This window comes from Dasypus novemcinctus, chromosome 11 (genome assembly GCF_030445035.2).
Source record: "Dasypus novemcinctus isolate mDasNov1 chromosome 11, mDasNov1.1.hap2, whole genome shotgun sequence".
Lineage (NCBI taxonomy): Eukaryota > Metazoa > Chordata > Mammalia > Cingulata > Dasypodidae > Dasypus > Dasypus novemcinctus.
In genome coordinates, this window is record NC_080683.1 from 26,435,239 (window position 1) to 26,457,026 (window position 21,788).

The following is a 21,788-nucleotide window of genomic DNA, read 5'->3' on the forward strand; positions in this document are numbered from 1 at the left end:
GGCCTCAGGGATTATCCAACCTGAGCAGCCACTTTAGAAAACACCATCACCCAAGTAGCGTATCTTTCCCAGCCACGGTTGCCCATCAAGGTCTCCTCACTTCCTGTTCTGGCCTTTGCTAAATCTCTCTTGAACACATACTTCCAGAAATGTTCACAGGGAATGTTAAATATTTACACAAAAGCGTAATGAGAGAGGAGAAAGCAGCTGGTAGAACTCAGTGGCTTATCTTTAGGGAAAGAGGAGAGCCATAACCTAAAAGGGAAGTTCGTTAGTTTTTAGGCCTAACGGTTACTGGCAACAAACAGGCCCTTCAAAGGTCTTCGCAACTAAGCAGCACATTCAGTTTTGACAAGGGGGGTGCTTTAAAAAGGCTGGGCATCACGGGCACACGTCCTCCAGGCCCTCCCCCCACTTCAAGCACCGTACGTTACTGCAAGGGTCCTCCTGCCTTTTTGCTTGCAAGGGCTTTGTGTCCCTGAGATGCCTCCCACCATCTCTCTCCTCAGACGCATGGCCTAACCCACATCATGTCCTGGATTTCTCTTGGTAAGGTTTGTGACAGGTGATGGCTTAGAAGGGGGTCCCTGCTGCAAGCTCCCTCTGTTCTGAATGGAAAGCTTCGCAAGCAGCCTCAGAGATGAGCCTGGTGGTGGCGGCACACAACACCTAGGGCCAGGAGGAAAACTCAACTCAGGAGACTTCACGGGCAGGAAACTGGACTTTGGGTTAGGGGTAAGATAAGAAACAGCCAGTGGTGTTCTAGGGGAGGATCTGTTGAGTGTGGGCTTGGTCACCGCTATTTCAAGGAGAAAGCTGTTTTGCTTTATGATTTTAACTCTGTTCCAAAAACCCTTGGTTCTCAGTTAGGTTCAGAGGGTAAAACTCATGAATGTTGTGGTGCCTACCAGGATTGTTGCCTGGTTTTTAGAAAGAGAAAACCTAGACATGGCACATAGCATGAAAAGCCACTGTTGTTCGAGACTTTTGGCTACTGTAATTTAGGGACTGAGAGTGATCTGAGGCCTTGTTTCTCAAGCGGCTCACAGGCCAGCAGCATTAGTCTCATCCAGGGGCTTTTTAGAAACGCAGGAACATGGGCCTTACTCAGACCTACTGTGCCAGCACTAGATTTTTAATAAGACCCCCAAGGAATTGGTATGCAGATTAGCTTGACAAGCACTGCTATAAGATCAGTCAGATAAAGACAGTTCTGAAAAAAGTGGTTTGCTCAGATGAAGACAGTTATTACATGAAATGGGGGCTGGGACATGGGTTGGAAAACAGCTCCGCTCGACTTGCAGGTTCACAGGCCGGCATCTCCGGCTTAGACGAGAATGCACACAGAATATGAAGTACCTGCTATTCACCACGCTCCACGTCACCAGTGACCTAGCACAGCACAACAGTCTGGGTTAAAAGAGTTCACTTCCAGTGGTCATTTCAGCCACACTCCACGTAGGCCAGGTGTTGACAGCTACTACAGGAGACAGGCTTCCATTTGTCTTCCCCACTATGCTTCTTTTCAGTATCATGGACCGTCTGGGCTAATCGAACAGACCAACAACAACAAAAAACCCTATCACCATCCCTAAATCGTTTTAGGTGTAGAATTCATGCAAATTCAAGAAGATTCCTCAATGCTAATTCCATTCTTTTATTTCCTCATACCAAACATTTTAGTTCATCTGCTTTTTTTAACAACTTGATTTATACAAGCAAATTGCAAATGAAAAACAGGCATTCTTTAATGCTCCAAAATGCATATGTGAAATAGAGTAAAAATTCTATTTAAACATAAACAGGTTTATTAGCAGCAGCTTTATTGCAATCTCTTAAAATTAGCATGACAGTTTAAATATTTATGCCCATAAGGTCTGCATAATCTACAATACACAGTTATTTCAGAAGCAGTTTAGAATTAACTAATTTAAAAAAACACAAAATTATGACAACAATTATTTGAACCAAATTATTTACAATTAAACATTTAGGGTCCTGATTCACAAACCTTAGTGCATTTCATGATTTATTTATGACTTTTACAGAAAAGGTAAGCAGTATGCAGAATATTCCCGAGCTAAAGTTTGGAGTGAATAGCCTTTTAGTAGAAAGTCTGTCAATGTTTCCTGGAAATTAGGAGAACGGTGAAACAAAACTTGAGCAACTGCATTTGTTTTACAAATTTTAAAGTACACAGCAACTATCAGAAAAAGCAGGGAATGCAAATGAAAAGCTGATGTCATATTTGGACAGTACTCTTGGTATGTACAGGAAAAAAAATGACTTCCCCGCTTTAGGGGGGAAAAATCACCCCAATAATTACTACATGTGAATGAACTCAGGTGATTGTCTCCTTTCTTCCTAAAGAGTTGTCTTTAAACTTAATGCCTGAAACAGCAAATTAAAACCAACCCCGCAAAGGAAGAAGAAAGTATGTTTTATTACAGACATGGGCTTTATTTAGTCGTGAGAGCTTGGGGCAGGGTTAACAAATGATTAGCGATCCCCACTGCAAAAGGAACATCATAAATAAGGTGCTAGAAATTCAAGATTATCCTCCAAGCACTTTAAAAGATTCAAGTGATTTGAAGCACACAACAAAGGAAAGGACTCCAAGAAAATTAACAAGGGAAAGTTTAAATGAAGGGGCAAATTTTAGCAAATCAGGTCCCAGGTAGAGGCTTTAGAAGAACAAAAAAATTTACAGTAAACATTTTAAACTCTGGAATGCGGGTATAGTATATTACCAGTCCATTACATTTACAAAACTGTTTAGTTTCTCCAGAGTAAGAATTAAAAAATGTACAAGCCAGTTCACAATGACTTTAGATACAATGTTATTAAAATACATTGTTAATCATAAAAATACTTTATACTATGTACATGTATACTGTATAAACTCTAGATTAACCTATGGAAGAAAGCCTCTAAATCAATTTCTGGCTCACGGCCCAGGACATAGTGCAGTTCTATTATTTGGTCTTCATACCACACACACAGTCTGCAAGTCATAGTACTGCAGTTAGTTCTTCAATAAAGCAATAAAGTATTTTTCCTTCTGCATAATTAGTTGGAAAATTCAGTTTTATTTCCACTATATTTTATTTTTCTAAATGCTGATCCTAGTAACTCTGGGCATTCACATAATTCATTTGCAATTTGGTTACACTTCAAAATAAGGCTATAGTTCATTTTATCAGTTATTACACTGTCTTGCTTGTAGTCAGGATGGTTTGCAATAAATTCCCTCATCCATCTGGCAACTGTCATTAGTTCTCCTGAAAAAAAAAAATTAGGATAACATCAATTAGAAGTCCTTTTTTATAAGTTGACATTTTGTGTCCAGCATAAACAATTCCCAAAACAAAAAAAAAACAAAAAACCACATGACATTTTATTGTATCAATGGTAGGGATTGGAAATGTGTCTGAGGGTTAAGAATAATTATGATTATTAAATTATACAGAGGTCTTTACATGATAAAATAGCAAAGGTTAATACCTGAAATTACTGAAGCTGGCCAGAGTGGTCCCACCCCTGTTGATGGTTACTCTAGACTTAACCTCACCCTTGTGTATACTTACTATTATGATGGTACCCATTGACTCACCTGTTTAACACTCATGTGAAAGACCTAGTAACTGACCTTTGTTCTGTATACCCCTATTCCAAATCCTGGTGACTGACTCTCATTTGCTATCCACTCCTGTCCGGCCTGTTCAGCTCCTTAATGTTTATTTATTTATTTAAGATTTTATATATTTCTTTTTCTCCCCATCCATCCCCCCGCCCCAGTTGTTTGTTCTCTGAATCTATTTGCTGCGTGTTCTTCTTTGTCCACTTCTGTTGTTGTCAGGGGCATGGGAATCTGTGTTTCTCTTTGTTGTGTCATCTTGTGTGTTAGCTCTGTGTGTGTGCGGTGCCATTCCTGGGCAGGCTGCACTTTCTTTCACGCTGGGCGGTTCTCCTTATGGGGTGCACTCTCTGCGCGTGGGGCTCCCCCATGCGGGGACACCCCTGCGTGCCAGGGCACTCCATGTGCGCATCAGCAATGTGCGTGGGCCAGCTCCACACGGGTCAAGGAGGCCCGGGGTTTGAACCGCGGACCTCCCATGTGGTAGACGGACGCCCTAACCACTGGGACAAGTCTGCTTTCCTCCTTAATGTTTATTAGTGAAAGTACCTGTGTTTAGCTCCACCCCAATTATTCATTGGCACCCAAATGTTATAAAATATTAGAATTTCTGCAGATCATCGGGGGCAGTTTTGGGCCATGAATGTACAGTGCTCCATTGTTTGTGCAACCAATAAAACTTTTTCTCTTTGAAACCCCCGTGTCTCAGGAATTGGCTTTAAAGGTGCATTGGGAGGAAGGAACCCACTTTTGCTCAGTATCATGAACAACATACAACATGTCTTCTTCCATAGTGTTTAAAAAATTCCTCCTAGGGAAAAAGTTCAACAATTAGAACATATATATCCAGGAGCTATGGTACTTGGTTAGATGCTCCCACAAGCCAACACTCCCAGCTCCTAAGATGCAGGAGCCAGCAAAAGTATGTCCCATGGTCAGAGGGCTAAGGCAGACCACATAGGCTGCTGTCATGAGGTGTGGGGTTCTACAGCCATCCACTGACTCCAGGAAACTTACAGAAGCATCAAGTGCAATACAGATGCCAGTATCATCATTATTATTCCTCCTATTAACAGGAAGTGTTATCTTGTGCCAGGCAGCATATTAGGCACTATAAAGGTCATCTCAACACTAACTAACGGGACGTCTGAGATGCTCAACTGTAGGAAGAAGGCAGGCTGAAGAACAGAACATTCTAGCTGTGTAGCTTATTTATCCTACAAAGTTACTTAACCCTGTAAAAAGAGTTCGAGATGATAATGAACACAAATAGATAATTCAGAGACCATATTTCATTGCCTAAGATACACCTTTATTTTATGAACAAGACAGACAAAAGTCCTATGACTGTCAAAGATTACAAGGTATATCCAGTTGTAATGATGTTAAATGTGAAAAAGTACATTAATAAGATATGGCATACTTGAAAAGACTACTTTAAGAAATTGAATATTATGATGAGATTCTACATACATTAGAGAGAAAGAGAACATACCAGATGCTCGCTTCTTGATTAGCTTTAGGTAGTTTAGAATGCTACATCTCGTGTCCACATCCACCTCCATGTTTTCAAGGTAAGAGTTCAGAATTGGGATCAGTCCAGGAAACACACCTTCCTACAAGAAGCAGCACATGTTACTCACGCCCTGCTGCCAGTGTACACGGCGAGGTGTGCTGTGCAGCCCCTACCTTCCCGTTGATGATGGTGTCTATGCTCATCAGGGTGTACTCCTCTGGGGCCAGCTCGGTGCTGTTGGGGGCCCTGCCACACCCGTCCACCACAGCGTTGCCACCTGGCGGAGAAGAGGTAAAACAAGCTTTAACGCCTGTTGCAGCAGAAACTGAGCCTAGAGATGCAAGAGAATGTAATACCTTTGCAAATATCTTTCTTGAAATAAAACATTCCTTGCAAGACGGCGTCTCGTTTCTGTGCGACTTTCATGTTTTCATCAACCTAAGGGAGAAAAAGAACCACAGCTATGTCAACACTCTCAGCTAGAGACAGATGTATTGCCTTCCACTCTTCTGCAAGTCAGGACTCCCTGAACAATTCTACTTTGCCCTCTGACACTTTCTGGGTGGGAGAAGAGAAGACAATTCAGGCAAACTTTTTACTTTAATGTGGGGCTTGTGTCATTCAAACATGGATTGCTATGCACTTTTTATTTTTTTAAGATTTATTTTATTTATTTCTCCCCACACCCTGCCCTTGTTGTTTGCACTTGCTGTGTGTGTTTGTCTTCCTTTTTTCTTTTCTTTTTAAGGAGGCATGGGAGCCGAACCTGGGACCTCTGACGTGGGAGGGAGGTGCCTAACCGCTGTAGCCACCTCTGTACACTGCTCTGTTGTCTTGCATTGTTTCTCCTCGCTGCGTCTTGTTGCATCAGCTGGCCATCTTCTTGAGGTGGCACTGGAACCTCTGCTCCTGCTTTGTTGAGTCTCTCATTATGTTCCCTCTTCTTTTGTCTCTTGTTGTGTCAGCTTGCCATGCCTGCCTGTCATGCCAGCTCGCTGTCTTCTTTAGGAGGCACCAGGAGCCGAATCAGGGACCTCCCAAGTGGTAGGCGGGAGCCCAGTCACCTGAGCCACATCCGCTTCCCCAGTATGCACTTTCAATAACCATGGGGAATTCTAAGAAAAGTTTACCTAAAATAAAACAAAACCTGTATTTGTTAGGGACATCTGCATTTCAAAGCACTTTGGTGAAAGGATCTTGAAATAAATTTATGATGTTTGGCAGGCAGGAGTACCCTTTATATAGCAGGATGGCTTAATAAAGGTCTCAGGGTAAAAACAAACAGCAGAGCAGGATTAGAACCCAGTCCTCCCAACTTTAGTTCAGTGCTGGGGCTTCGCTGCCTAGTGCTGGTGAGGACAGGGAAAGAGTCAACAGGAGGTCACACCTGGAACACGGTTGGCTCTCGAAGGGCAGAGAGTCACCAGTGCTGGGCACGCCCACAGGCTGGCTCTGGCCTGTCAACTGCGAACCAAAGTGCTCATTCCTGATCTTGGCCACCTGAAAAACTCATCTTTATTTGTGTACTTTCCATTTCTTCAATGACTGTAAGATCCTCAAAGTAGAGCTTTTAAAACTTTTTAGTAGTACTAGTACTTTGGGAACCTCAATATATAAAATAGAGGTAAGTCAGAGGTTCAGTTTAAGTAGGATGGGTGGTTTAAGTCTTGATTACTTAGCCTTCCATTCTCAAAATTACTTCCTTTTTTTTTTTTAAAAAAAAAGACACACCTGACCTACTGAATAACTAGATACTTCTAGGAACATTCTGAAAATAACAATAAAAAATTTTTCCATGGATATTTTTTTCTTTAAAGTTCTACTGTGGTAACATATGTACAACACAAAGTTTCCCATTTTAACCACTTTCATGCCTACATTTCATTGGTGTTAATTATATTCACAATGTGTGCCATCCATGACCACAATCCATAACCAAAAACATTTCCATCACTCCAAACAGAAACTGTACCCAATAGGTGATAACTCTCCATCTCAGCCACCCACCCTCCATGCCCTGATAACCTGTAATCTTCTTCCTCTCTCTGAATTTGCTTATTCTAGGTATTTCACACAAGGGAAATCATACAATAGTCATCCTTTTGTGTTTGGCTTATTTCATTCAACATGTCCATATTGTAGCATGCATCAGAACTTCATTCCTTTCTGTGGCTGAATAATGTTTTATTGTATGTATATATATGATATTTTGTTTATCCATTCATCTGTTGATGGACACTTGGGCTGCTTTTACCTTTTGGTTACTGTGAATAATGCTGCTATAAACATGGGTGTACAAATATCTGTTCAAGTTCCTGCTTTTAATTCTTTTGGATTATACCTAGAATTGGGATTGCCAGGTCATATGGTAGCTCTTTTTTTTCCACAGTGACTGTACCATTTCTAATGACATTTGTTTTTTTCTATGCTTTGACAAACATTTATAAAGACCACCAGTTTTATTTTACTTTCTGCCTTTATGAATTCCTTTTTAAAAGTATATTTATTATTGCTCTTTAGAGTCTCATACTGGTTCATTTACTTCCAATCTTTGTGGAGGTAAGAAGGTAGTGGTATGATATATTTAAGATACTGCAGGAGAAAAACTGCCAGCCAAGGATTTTATACCCAGCAAGATTATCTTTTAAAAATGAGGGTGAGGTTAGAATATTTACAGATAAACAGAAACTGAGAGAGTTTATAACAAAAATACCAGCTTTGCAAGAAATACTAAAGGGAGTGTTACAACGTGAAAAGAAAAGACAGGAGAGAGAGGCCTGGAAGAGAGTCTAGAAATAAAAACTGTATCAGTAATAGTAACTAAAAGTGTCAAATATAAAATGACAGACAAAACGCAAAGGCCAAATGGATGAAATAAGAACTGCCTTTACAGTAATAACATTGAATGTTAATGGATTAAACTCCCCAATCAAAAGACACAGACTAGCAGAATGGATTAAAAAAAAAAAGCCATATATATGGTGTCTGCAAGAGACTCACCTTAGACCCAAGGATACCAGTAAATTGAAAGTGAAAGGTAGGAAAAAAGATATTCCATGCATGCAGTAACCAAAAAAAGGCTGGGGTAGCTATACTTCTATCAGATGACACAGACTTTAAAAGCAAAACTGTTATTAGAAACAAGGAAGGACATTACATATTAATAAAAGGGATGATTCACCAGGAAGAAATAACAATTATAAATACATATGCACCTAACCAGGGTGCTCCAAGATACATGAGGCAAACACTGGCAAAACTGAAGGGAGAAATAGACATCTCTACAGTAATAATAATAAGGTGCACTGAGTGAGTGCACCTTATAGTCTCTCCTGCAAAGAAGCGGGTGGGCAGCGTTAGAAATTCTTCAGGACCAGGCTGTTTCGGGATTTTGCAGGGCAGGAGGTGTCTGGACATTGATTTGGTGGGAAGGTGCTGCAGGGAACACCTCACAGTTGCTGGGTTTCCTCATCCTCCGTTGCCTCATTTCTGTGTGAATTGATATTGGCTACCTACACTATCCCCTTTCCCCAACATCTTGATATCCTCCATCATCTACTGTCTCTCCTATATTCCACCTCCCTTTCTTTGATCCCCAAAGTGTCTAACTCTTAATTTCTAATACCTTTGTTTTGTTTTCTGTCTTTTATCCACTCTCGAAACTATTGTCTTTCTTTTCTCTTTCCCTCTCTCACGAAAACACTAGTTTTTAAATTCATACCATATTCCTCCCATATTCAGTTGACTACCTCATTATAGGTACTCTACCTACTGCTATAACTCTACACAACTTACATGAATCTAATATCCATCCTCCCAGATCTCATATTGTTGCTCTGTTAACATTTATTACCAATACTACTTTACACATTTCCCTTTCTTACACAATTGCCTTTCCCTGGCCCTAATACTTTCCTTCAAAGTGAACTCAGCCAGCAATAAGAAATTAGAATAAGAAGAACAAAGTGACAAAGAGAAGATATAACACTTACGCAAAAACAACAGCTAATTAATCCCCAAGACTAGACAAAGAAGCTAAGGAACTGATTAAATCTGTCAAGATAAAATGATGACCAGACAGCAACAAAAATCTACAAACCAAACCAGTAATCAGGAAAACATGGCTGAATCCAATGAACAAACTAAAAACCAGGAAGGGGAGTAGAATTTCACACAAGTAATTAAAGATCTCAGAACACATATCAGAGACAAACTTAATGAAGTAGAGTTTAACCATATGAAGAAAACACTTGGAGTGGAAATTGCAGACATACACAAAAAGATAACAGATATGATGGGAATGAACACCACAGTTTAAGAAATCAAAAATACATTCAGCAAATAGCAGCAGATTAGAAGAGGCAGAGGAGAGAATTAGCGACATGGAAGACAGTACATCGGAAATCAAACAGATAGTAGAATTGATCGATAAGAAGATAGAAAAAATCCAGCTAGGACTGAGGGACCGGAATGACAATGCAAAACGCACAAACATATGTATTATAGGCATCCCAGAAGGAGAAGAGAAGGGAAAGGGGTCAGAAGGAGTGTTGCAGGAAATAATGGCTGAGAACTTCCCAAATCTACTGAAAGAGACAGATGTACATATCCAAGAAGCACAGTGCACCCCAATCATCATAAACCCCAACAGGCCCACCGTAAGACATATACTTGTCAAATTATCCAACGCTCAAGCCAAAGAGAAAATTCTAAAAGCAGCAACAGAAAAGAAAACCATCACATACAAGGGAAGCTCCATAAGATTAAGTGCTGATTTCTCATCTGAAACCATGGAGGCAAGAAGGCAGTGGTATGACATAGTCAAGGTACTAAAAGAAAAAAATTTCCAACCAAGAATACTCTATCCAGCTAAACTAGCATTAAAAAAACGATGGAGAGTTCAAAATATTCACAGATAAACAGAAATTGAAAGAGTATGCCAACAAGAAACCTCCCCTTCAAGAAATTCTAAAGGGAGTTCTGCAGGAAGAAAGGAAAAAACAGGACAGGCAGAGTTGGAGGAGAGTGTAAGAGCAACAAAAAAGACAAAAAGAGAAGAAAACAAACAAACAAACAAACAAAATATGACAAACACAAGTCCAATCAAAATATGGCTGACAAAACTAATTCCTTGAAAGTAATAACACTGAATGTCAACGGATTAAACTCACCTATCAAAAGATTCAGACTGGGACATTGGATAAGGAAATATGACCCATCTATATGCTGTCTACAAGAGACACATCTTAGACCCAGAGACTCATGGAGGCAGAAAGTGAATGGTTGGAAAACAATCTTACAAGGAAACAATAACCAAAAAAAGGCAGGAGTAGCTATATTAATATCAGACAAAATAGACTTTAAATGTGAAACAATTGTGAGAGACAAAGAAGGATACTACATATTACTGAAAGGGACAATCTGTCAAGAAGAACAAGCAACCATAAATATTTATGCTTCTAACAAGGGCGCCTCTAAATACGTGAGGCAAACGCTGGAAAAACTAAGTGAAAGAATAGATGCATCTACAATTACAGTGGGGGATTTTAATACACCACTATCAACTCTGGACAGAACATCTCAAAAGAGAATCACTAAAGAAACAAAATATTTGAACAGTATATTAGAGGAGCTGGATCTAATAGACATATACAGATCATTACACCCAAACACAGCAGGATATACATTTTTCTCAAGTGCACATGGATCATTCTCCAAGATAGACCATATACTAGGCCACAAAGAAAGGCTTAATGAATTCAGAAAGATCGAAATCATACAAAATAACATCTCTGACCACAGTGGAGTAAAGCTGGAAATCTGCAAGGGCCAGAGGCCCAGATTTCACACCAAGATATGGAAATTAAAGAGCACACTCTTAGGGAAACAGTGGGTCAAAGAGGAAATCTCAAAAGAAATCAACGACTACCTTGAAACAAATGATAATGATAACACAACATACCAAAATTTATGGGATGCAGCAAAAGCAGTACTGAGAGGGAAATTTATAGCCATAAATTCATACATCAAAAAGGAAGAAAGAGCAAAAATTGAAGAACTAACTGCACATTTGGAGGAATTAGAAAAAAAAAAAGTAATCCAACAGGAAGAAGAAGGAAGGAAATAACAAAGATAAGAGCAGAACTAAATGAAATAGAAAATAAGAAAGCACTTGAAAAGATAAACAAGACCAAGAGCTGGTTTTCTGAGATGATCAACAAAAATGACAAACCTTTAGCGAGACTAACAAAGAAAAAAAGAGAAGATGCAAATACACAAAATAAGAAATGAGAAAGGAGATCTCACCACTGACCCCACAGAAATAAAGACTATCATAAGAGGATACTTTGAAAAACTATATTCCAACAAAAATGACAATTCAGAGAAAATGGACAAATTCCTAGAAATACACAAGCAGCCTATATTGACAAAAGAAGAAATTGATGATCTCAACAAACCAATCACAAGTAAAGAGATAGAATCAGTCATTAAAAACCTCCCAACTAAGAAGAGCCCAGGGCCAGATGGCTTCACAGGTGAATTCTACAAAACTTTCCGGAAAGAACTAACACCAATCCTGCTGAAACGCTTCCAAAAAAATCAAAACAGAAGGAACATTGCCTAACTCCTTCGACGATGCCAACATTACCCTGGTACCAAAGCCAAACAAAGACACCACAAGAAAGGAAAATTACAGACCAATTTCTCTAATGAACCTAGATGCAAAAATACTTAACAAAATACTTGCTAATCGTATTCAACAACACATTAAACGAATTATACACCACGACCAAGTGGGATTCATTCCAGGTATGCAAGGATGGTTCAACATAAGAAAATCAATCAATGTAACACACTATATAAACAGATTGAAGGAAAAAAATCACATGATTATATCTATAGATGCAGAAAAAGCATTTGACAAAATACAACACCCTTTCTTGATAAAAACACTCCAAAAGATTGGAATACAAGGAAATTTTTTTAACATGACAAAGAGTATATATGAAAAACCTACAGCCAACATCGTTTACAATGGAGAAATCCTAAAATCCTTCCCTCCAAAGTCAGGAACAAGACAAGGATGCCCACTGTCTCCCCTTCTATTTAACATTGTCTTAGAAGTACTTGCTCGAGCACTGAGGCAAGAACCAGATATAAAAGGCATTCAAATTGGAAAAGAAGAAGTAAAAATTTCATTATTTGCAGACTACATGATCCTATACGTAGAAAACCCTGAGAGGGCTACAATAAAACTTCTAGAACACATAAATGAGTTTAGTAAAGTTGCAGGTTATAAGATAAATGCGCAAAAATCAGTAGCATTTCTGTACACCAATAATGAGCAAGATCAGGAGGAAACCAAGAAACAAATACCATTCACAATAGTAAATAAAAAAATCAAATATTTAGGAATAAATTTAACTAAAGATGTAAAAAACTTATACACCGAGAGCTATACAAGACTGTTCAAGGAAATCAAAGAAGACCTAAATAAATGGAAGAATATTCCCTGTTCATGGATAGGAAGACTAAATATTATTAAGATGTCTATCCTACCAAAACTGATCTACACATTCAATGCAATCCCAATAAAAATCAACACAGCCTTTTTTAAGGAACTCGAAAAACTAACTATGAAATTTATTTGGAAAGGAAAGAGGCCCCAAATAGCCAAAGACATATTGAAAAAGAAAAACGAAATTGGAGGAATCACACTACCTGACTTCAAAACATACTACAAAGCTACAGTAGTGAAAACAGCATGGTATTGGCATAAGGAGAGACACACAGATCAATGGAATCGAATTGAAAGTTCTGATATAGAACCTCATATATATAGCCATATAATATTCAATAAAGCCACCAAACCCTCTCAACTGGGAGAGAATGGCCTATTCAACAAATGGTGCCTGGAGAACTGGATATCCATATGTAGAAGAATGAAAGAGGATTACCATCTCACATCTTATACAAAGATCAACTCAAGATGGATCAAAGACCTAAATATAAGAGCCAAGACCATAAAGACCTTGGAAAGCAGTGTAGGGAAACATCTACAGGACCTTGTAATAGGAAATGGCTTCATGAACATCACACCAAAAGCACGAGCAGCAGAAGAACAAGTAGATAAATGGGACTTCCTCAAAATTAAAGCCTTCTGCACCTCAAAGGAGTTTGTCAAGAAAGTAAAAAGGGAACCCACACAATGGGAGAAAATATTCGGCAACTATATATCTGATAGGAGACTTACAACTTGCATATATAAAGAACTCCTACATCTTGAAAATAAAAAGATAAACAACCCATTTAAAAAATGGGAAAAAGATTTAAACAGCCACTTCTCCAAAGAAGAAATACAAATGACTAAAAAGCACATGAAAAAATGCTCCAAATCTCTAGCTATCAGGGAAATGCAAATCAAAACTACAATGAGATACCATCTTACTCCCATAAGATTGGCAGCTATGAAAAAAACAGAAGAATACAAATGCTGGAGAGGATGCGAAGAAATGGGAACACTCATCCACTGCTGGTAGGAATGCAGAAGGATCCAACCATTCTGGAGGACAGTTTGGCGGTTTCTCAAAAAACTAACCACAGATTTGCCATATGACCCAGCAGAACTGAAAACAAGGACACAAACTGATATATGTACACCAATGTTCATAGCAGCATTGTTCACTATTGCCAAAAGTTGGAATCAACCCAATGCCCATCAATAGATGAGTGGATCAATAAAATGTGGTATATACATACAATGGAATACTACTTGGCTTTAAGAACAAATACACTACAAACACACGTGATAACATGGATGAATCTTGAGAACCTTATGTTGTGTGAAGCAACCCAGGCACTGAAGGACAAATACTACATGACCTCAATGATATGAAATAAGCAAGCTGCCTCAGAGAGCTAGAGACTGGAAGATAGGCTTACAGGAAATCGGGGGGTAGAGGAAGGATGTAAGCTGACATCTACATGGGTGAAATCTATCATAAGCTGGAGCTAACATGGAGTTCAAGAATGTCAACCACCACACTATGGAGCCTAGAGTGCCTACAACTGAAAGCAGTAGGATTGCATCCAATATCCATGTGGAATCTAAGCCCCCTCTTGACATATGTGTAATGGACACAACCAAGCCAAGGTCCACAGGAAGGAGGAATACAGTAAGGATTAGAGTGAACTTAATGATATTCTATTCATGAACTATTGTGGTTAATAATCGAGAAAATGTGGCATTGGTGTGGAAAAAGTGGCCATGATGGCTGACGGATGCAGGGAATGGGAGGAGGAGATGAGATGTGGAGGCATTTTCGGGACTTGGAGTTGTCCTGGGTGGTGCTGCAGGGACAATTACCGGACATTGTATGTCCTCCCATGGCCCACTGGATGGAACATGGGAGAGTGTGGGCTATGGTGTGGACCATTGGCCATGGGGTGCAGCGATGCCCAGAGATGTACTCACCAAATGCAATGGATGTGTCATGATGATGGGGGAGAGTGTTACTGTGGGGGGAGTGGTGGGGTGGGGGCGGTGGGGGTGAATGGGGACCTCATATTTTTTTAATGTAATATTTTTAAAAAAATGAATAAATAAAATTTTAAAAAATTAAGAAAAACAGAAAATCCCCCCTCCAAAAAAAGAAAAGAAACAGAGAGCTTGAATAATATGATAAATAGACTAAACCTAATAGACATATACAGAACACTGCACCCCAAAACAGCAGGAAATACATTCTTTTCAAGTGCTCATGGATCTTTCTCCAGTATAGTTGGGACACAAAGCAGATCTCAATAAATTCAACAAAACTGAAATCATACAAAGCACTTTCTCTGATCATAATGTAGTAAAGTTGGAAATCAACAAGTAGCAAATAAAGGGAAAATTCATATATATATATGGAGATTTTCCTAGAAGACAGCTTTGCCAATATCCCACTGCCATTTACTTGCCTACAAGACTACAATTGCAGTTTGACTTAATCTTCAATTTAAAACCTATTAGGGGAGCAGATGTGGCTCAACTGATAAGAGCATCCACCTACCATATAGGAAGTCCAGGGTTCGGTACCCAGGGCCTCCTGACCCATGTGGCAAACTGGCCCATGTGCAGCCCGCCAAGGAGTGGCACTGCACACATGGAGGGCTGACGCAGCAAGATGACACAACAAAAAAGAGACACAGATTCCTGGTGCCGCTGACAAGAATACAAGCGGACACAGAAAAACACACAGTGATGGACACAGAGAGCAGACAACAGGGTGGTGGAAAGGGGAGAGAAATAAAAAAAAATAAAATCTTTAAAAAAAAACAAAACAAAAATCTATTGGGGGGGAAGCGGACTTGGTCCAATGGATAGGGCATCTGCCTACCACATGGGAGGTCTGTGGTTCAAACCCCAGGCCTCCTTGACCCTTGTGGAGCTGGCCCATGTGCAGTGCTGATACACTCAAGGAGTGTCGTGCCACGCAGGAGTGTCCCCCGCGTAGGGGAGCCCCACGTGCAAGGAGTGTGCCCCGTAAGGAGAGCCGCCCAGCCCAAAAAAAAAGTGCAGCCTGCCCAAGAATGGCACTGCATACATGGAGAGCTGACACAAGATGACGCAACAAAAAGAAACACAGATTCCTAGTGCCGCTGATAAGGAATGGACTCAGAGAGCAGACAACTGGGGGGGGGGGAGTGGTGGTAAGGGGAGAGAAAAAAATAAAGGGTATGGGGTTTCTTTTTTAAAAAAAAAAAAACTATTAGGAAACATTTTTAGTTCCCAAGTGCTTAAATTTTTCTTGAACATCTTTTTTGGTTGCATTTTGGTGGGAATGAGGCCTACTTTTGAAAAGTGAAGAATTTCCCTAAGTTCTGTAATCTTCCTCAGGGCATTTGAAAAAAAAAGAAAAAGTGCTGTGGTGCAAGATTTCATATACAGTTATACAACAAACCTTATCAACTGTGTCATTTAATTCTCCCATGACCTTTCTCATTCTTAGATTATACGTCATGTCAGTTTTTGAGTAGGGGGTCAGATACTCCGCTAAATAATTACCTCCATTAGTTCCCCATGACTTCAAAGCCATGCACTTATCACCATTCTATACTCAGAAACCGAGGCACTGAGCAAGTCAAACTTGTCCTAGGTTAAAAAGCTAGAAAGCAGTACAATTCATATCAACCACCACACTCTATTGCTTTTAATTTCTTCTTATGCTTCTAAAAAGTTTTTACTAAGCTTTAGGGTACAAAAAGAACTACAACTCCAACATCCTGGAAGAGTATAGAAAATTTCTATATTCCATTTATTAGTTTGTACCTTGCATTTTATTTTGTCTGATATTACTTTTGTTATTCTTCCCATCTTCAAAAGATGGTAGGTAGCTCTTTATTTTCAACACTTGTCCTTGTTTTAGATATGTCTTGTGTAAACATATATCATGATGTTGCTATTCTAATATCATCTGTTTTAGCTTCTTAATAGGAAAGTTTAGACTATCCAAATTTGTTTTGTATTTTTTATATTCTGTAGCTTTTACTCTCTCACCACTCCTTCTGTTCCCCTTCTCAGTTTTAAGGGAGGTAAGTTCTCTTTGTTCTTTTTCCCAATCCTTTTATCCAGGAGTTTGGAGGTAATAAATCCTACTTCTACTCTCTTCCAAGTTTCCTTATTTTTAAACAAGTAGTTTTGAAATTCTCTAAATGCCAAGCATTAAAAGACACCTACCATTTATTTCCTTCTACTTTCCCTTTGCCAGATAAGACTTCCTGGCATAGTTTTGGTCCTAACCTCAATTTATTGAGTTGTGTCCAAATTAGAAGATTATAATTAACATTAAGCTTGTTCTAATTTAGGAATCTGTTCTGAATTATCGCATTAAACTTGAAACTCTATAGCAACTACCTAAGCTTAAAAGAGTCTTCTTGGTTTTATTCCTCACCAGTTTCTTCTAATGATGTTTTCTTATTTTCTTGAATCCTTTACTCAGACGTACTTTTTGTTTTCAGAAGTGACGTGCATATGGTATGCATTTAAATTCATTTTTGGCCATTGACCTTAAAGAATAGTTCGGCTAGGAAGAGCATTCTTTGGTCACAATTTTGTACCCCTAAAGATTCTATATACATCTTTTCATCTCGTTTAGTATTTAATGCTGCAGAAAAGACATGATGTCAGCTGATTTTTTTATCTTTTGACAGGTACCCTAATTTTCTCTCCTGTCAGGATGGTTGATTTTCTCTTTGAGATTCAGAAATTCCACCAGGTTGTCAAGATCTGGGTCTTCCTTAAATATTTCTTTCTCATCCTTAATGGGTTCTTTTGCTCAGGAAAAATTCTATTATTTCTCTGATTACTGTAAATCACATCTCTTCTATACAGACTATTCTCTTCTATACTATTATACAAACATTGAATTTTCCAGAGCAATTCTCCATGCTTCATATTTTTCATAGTTTCCACTTCTTTGCCACCCTGCCTTCCATTTTGAGAGACTCTCAATTTGGTTTCTTAAATCACCAACTTTGATCTTCAACAACATGTGCTTTAACGGTGAGTATGCTGAATTTTTAAAGTTCAGCTACCATGTCCCTTATTTCCAAATATTCTTTCATAGTGCTTGTTTTGCTTATGGGTTTGTCCCTTCTCTAGAATTTGAGTATACTAATTAGAATTTCTTTTAAGAATTCTCTCCAGTTTCTCAAATTGTGTCTCACTGAGGCCAATTCACTCTGCAAGCCCAGCTGGGCTCTTCTCTTTCAGGCTGTATTAATTATTCTCAATTTCCTGTTGACCTTTGGGTATCCATCATACCTAGGAACAAAGGCGTATGTGGACTCTCCCTTAGATGGGGTTGATCAGCCCAGCAGCTACAGCCATAAAGGCAATGCGGGCACAGAATCCTATAGGTTAACTTTGGCCTGGGTATGGTGGGCAGACTTTCTTCAGGGTGTGTGGGTGGGACAGGCACAGCTGACAAATCCCCTGATGGAAGGAGTAGAGAGCCAAGTATCCTGGGGTCAGATGCTGGGTAAAGCAAGTTTATTTTTGCTGTGACAAAGCTGCTCTACTTCTCTTCTCTCTGGCCCTAAAACCCTTGGTCAGAGCCCACTGCAGCAGACCCCTCACTCTGGTGGGCAGTCTTTCCCAGCCGTTTTGTGCAAGATAGCCCCTGGCCCAGAAACCAAAGCCCTCCACTTACTCGGGCTACTGCCCCCTGGGCCACAGTTTTGCTGCTTCACAGCCTGGAGTTTTCCCAAAGTTCTGCTGGGAAATTGCTCCTGCTTGGGCTGAAGGACTCTAATTTGTTTTTCTGATAGTCCAAATACATGTATATTCTCCGGAAACACCAAGTTCAGTTCCACTGAGGAGACCTTTTCCTGCATTCTATTAGTTAAACTTTACTACTTCTCCTAGTTTTAAATGTTGTAATCACAGTGGGGTTTTTGGGTGGATGAAATCAATTTGTGATACATCATCTTGAAAGGAAAGCCTTTTAAAATAACCCTAAATCTCTCTTAAATTGGCTGAGTCAGGGACCTACCATTAGTACCTTTTGTTTTTACAAGTCTCTACCAATGCAGTGCCAGCTTCTACAGCCTAAGCATAGGTATAAAAGGAAGAAAGAATTGGGTGGAAGGACCAAATTGGGTGGAGGGCATTTTATTCTAAAGGGTGAACAATTCTCAATGAATTGGATTCAGAATATTTTCATAAAAATGAGCAAATATATCTGTAGCTACCTGTATCTTTTACTATAATGAAAAACATATTCTTACCTTTGACAGTGGAATGAGAAAATCCAACTTGTATGACAGGATCACTCTGGTAAGCAGCACCACAAACACTACATACGCAGAATTCTCAAAGTCTGTTAATTGAACCTGGAGAAACAGAATCCCAGAGAAGTGACGGACCTGCCACCAAGGATGGTGGGCTTTTCCCTAACACAGGCCCCCTTGGATCATTCCCAAATCTGGGGCTGAAAGCCCGACCACATCTAGTCTCAGAAATCAACCTTACTTAAGCTTTTGGACTTGCTTTTACATGCACGTATTTTATTTTTATTGCCTTTCAATAAATTTAAGAGCCTTCTAGTAAGAGTACCAACAGGGCAGCGAGCAGTCAGAGGAAGGAACTGTTCTTGAGAAAGGTCCTGCCAATGCATATGTCTTACCTCCATCGGTCGGAATTCTACTCTCCATCCAATATCTGAGTTTGGAGGAGGGGGCTTAAATCTCATAGTCTGCCAGTTTGTGGACTGAATATTCTATTAACAAAAAAAAAAGGATAAAACCAGTTTTTCAAACATCCAGGAAAATTGTAAGTCGGTTTTATATTTAAAGAAAACTGTTCAGTGCCCATGCTAAATACTCTTCAATTTACAAATACAAAAGGGTACAATTTAAGATTTTTTTCGGAGTGTGATCTGCTAGGAAAATAAAACAGCAAGTGTTTAACTATGTCTACAGCAATGAAACAACTGATACTATTTTATTCAGCATATGCTTCAATAATTTTACCACTAAGCAAACAAGGGAAAACGCGGGACAAAAATTCAGAATCTGAGAGACTACCAGTAAGAATCATAAAATAAGAGTTATAAAAAAAACAACAACCAACTTCTAAATTTTCCTTAGAAGTTATTTACTGTGCCAGGTACTGAGAAGCAGATGAGAGTTCTGCTCTCACGGATTCTTCACATCTTAGTTCAGGAAGTGAAATGCATTTTAAACAGATGATACCTCAAAATGGTCGGACTCATTGGCATCATCCAAGTGTATTTTCTCTTCAAACAGAGTCAGCGGATCTCTAATAAAGAGATGAGCAACATGCTGGGCCAGGAGATGATCAATACCTGCAAAGAGAGATCACACAAGACTAGCGTGAGGCACCACTGCTCTCTGAGTCCACTAAGGAGACAGGACAGCTCAGGAAATTTGAAGACAGGGCATTTAGAAGCTTAGGAAATGGCTGGTTTGTTCGGTATTCTCACCTCGCCCCAGTATTTTATCCTGTGGACAACGGGGGGAGTGTTACAGTTTTATTCACTACTTACACAATGCCTGCTGGGGCACTGGTGTGGACCTAGACACAGACCTCCAAAGTAAGTTCCTTTTGCTAAAAGTCAAGAAGATCTCACAAGTATTTGGAACTTGAAACTTTAGGAACAAGCAGCCTCATAAGAAAAGTTAGAGACTTCACACTAAAAATAGAAACCAGACGAGGAGTCAGCAAAAAAAGTTTAAAAGAGCTTTGAAGAACTAAAGGCATATAATCAAATCTAGGAAAAAGGAATGGAAACTCACCTTCTTGCAACAGTTGTTTGTAGATTTCTTTATCTATTGTCAAGTCGATGTCATTGTATTTCTCACCACACTCTGACAAGTAACTATCTATTGAATCATATCGAGATTTACTGATCCTATAGTTATTGTTCTTTAGTGGCTAAAATTGAAAAAAATAAAATAAAATAAATGCCACATAAAGTTATCAGGAACTAATGTCCCAAATCATTGTATTAAAATGCTATATATTTTACATAATAATTATATTAAAATATCCAGCCTTTACATAAGTTACTGAAAATAAGCTAGTGAACCATGAACTGTATTGTCAGGGAAAATTATTTTTTAAAAATCCAGAGGCAATTTACAAGTACAACTTTTTCTGAAATAACAAATATTTATTTTTTAAAGCAGAGTTCTTTCATTCTTATTAAGGTGGGAAAATAAATGCTAAGACTAAAAGCAAAAAGAAATCTATATTATAAAATAAAGCTATCAAAATGACTTATCCTTTATAAAATTAATTTCTACTTAGAAAGTATATTCAGTAACTTAGGAACTATCACATAAAGACAGAGCAGTAGTATAGCCCTGGCTGAAGACATAAGAATCATTTAGGGGGGGGTGGCGGCTCCTTTAAAAAGACCTATGAGCAGGTCTCAGTCCTGGAGATATTTATAGGGCTAGGATGCGGCTTGGGTGCCTTATTTGTCAAGAGCACCATAGGTGGTTCTGATGTACACCTCTGGATGAAGAGATGCAGGATTACAGTTCAACATGCAAGCAACAGTAGGCACTAACCTACCCTTATATTAGGCAAAACCTAACCCTTTATACGGGAGAAGGGTTTTTGACAACAGATTATATTTACTACTGCAGAAAGCATCATATACAAAGCATCAAAAGCTGTTTGGTAAAAACAGCATCAGCACTTCCAAAATACAGAAAAGTGACATTAATTTGAGAAGCTAAAATAAGTACAGATTTTAAAAAACAATAAAAATTAACTCCCCACTTAAACCAAATCACATTTCCCACATATTCAGCCCAAAACAAACACTATGAAGCTATTTCCCAGACGTGACTAAGGAAAACGTCAAAATTGCAGTAGTTACATTGACTCCATTTTACCTGCTTGCTTTAGAAAGGCTATTAAGGAAAACTCATTCCCACCTCCAGTCCTCTCTCCTCCCGAGTTCTGTCGTCTACAGAGGCAGAAATCACTCCCCAGCGACAATCAATGTCTGACACATAGCCTCGGTAAAAAGGAGATGCAGCACTCAAAGCCATCTAAAAACAAACAAAAGTCAGTGCCTGCAGACTCAAAGTGTGACTGACATGCTCAACAAAGCT

The 21,788-nt window shown here is 39.1% G+C and overlaps 1 protein-coding gene across 1 annotated transcript in view; it reads right to left on the minus strand.

The window, feature by feature from the left end:
* Nucleotides 1–1,641: 1,641 nt before the first annotated feature.
* The window catches only part of GCLC (glutamate-cysteine ligase catalytic subunit), a 57,691-nt gene continuing 37,544 nt past the window's right edge, over nt 1,642–21,788 (minus strand). The window contains exons 8-16 of the mRNA XM_004449877.5: nt 21,609–21,725; nt 20,457–20,595; nt 19,893–20,005; nt 19,325–19,417; nt 18,927–19,031; nt 5,510–5,591; nt 5,327–5,430; nt 5,133–5,253; nt 1,642–3,281 (exon numbers count right to left, since the gene is read on the minus strand). Coding sequence (XP_004449934.1) covers nt 3,070–3,281; nt 5,133–5,253; nt 5,327–5,430; nt 5,510–5,591; nt 18,927–19,031; nt 19,325–19,417; nt 19,893–20,005; nt 20,457–20,595; nt 21,609–21,725 — 1,086 coding nt within the window. The 3' untranslated portion in view covers nt 1,642–3,069. The remainder of the gene's footprint in view (nt 3,282–5,132; nt 5,254–5,326; nt 5,431–5,509; nt 5,592–18,926; nt 19,032–19,324; nt 19,418–19,892; nt 20,006–20,456; nt 20,596–21,608; nt 21,726–21,788) is intronic.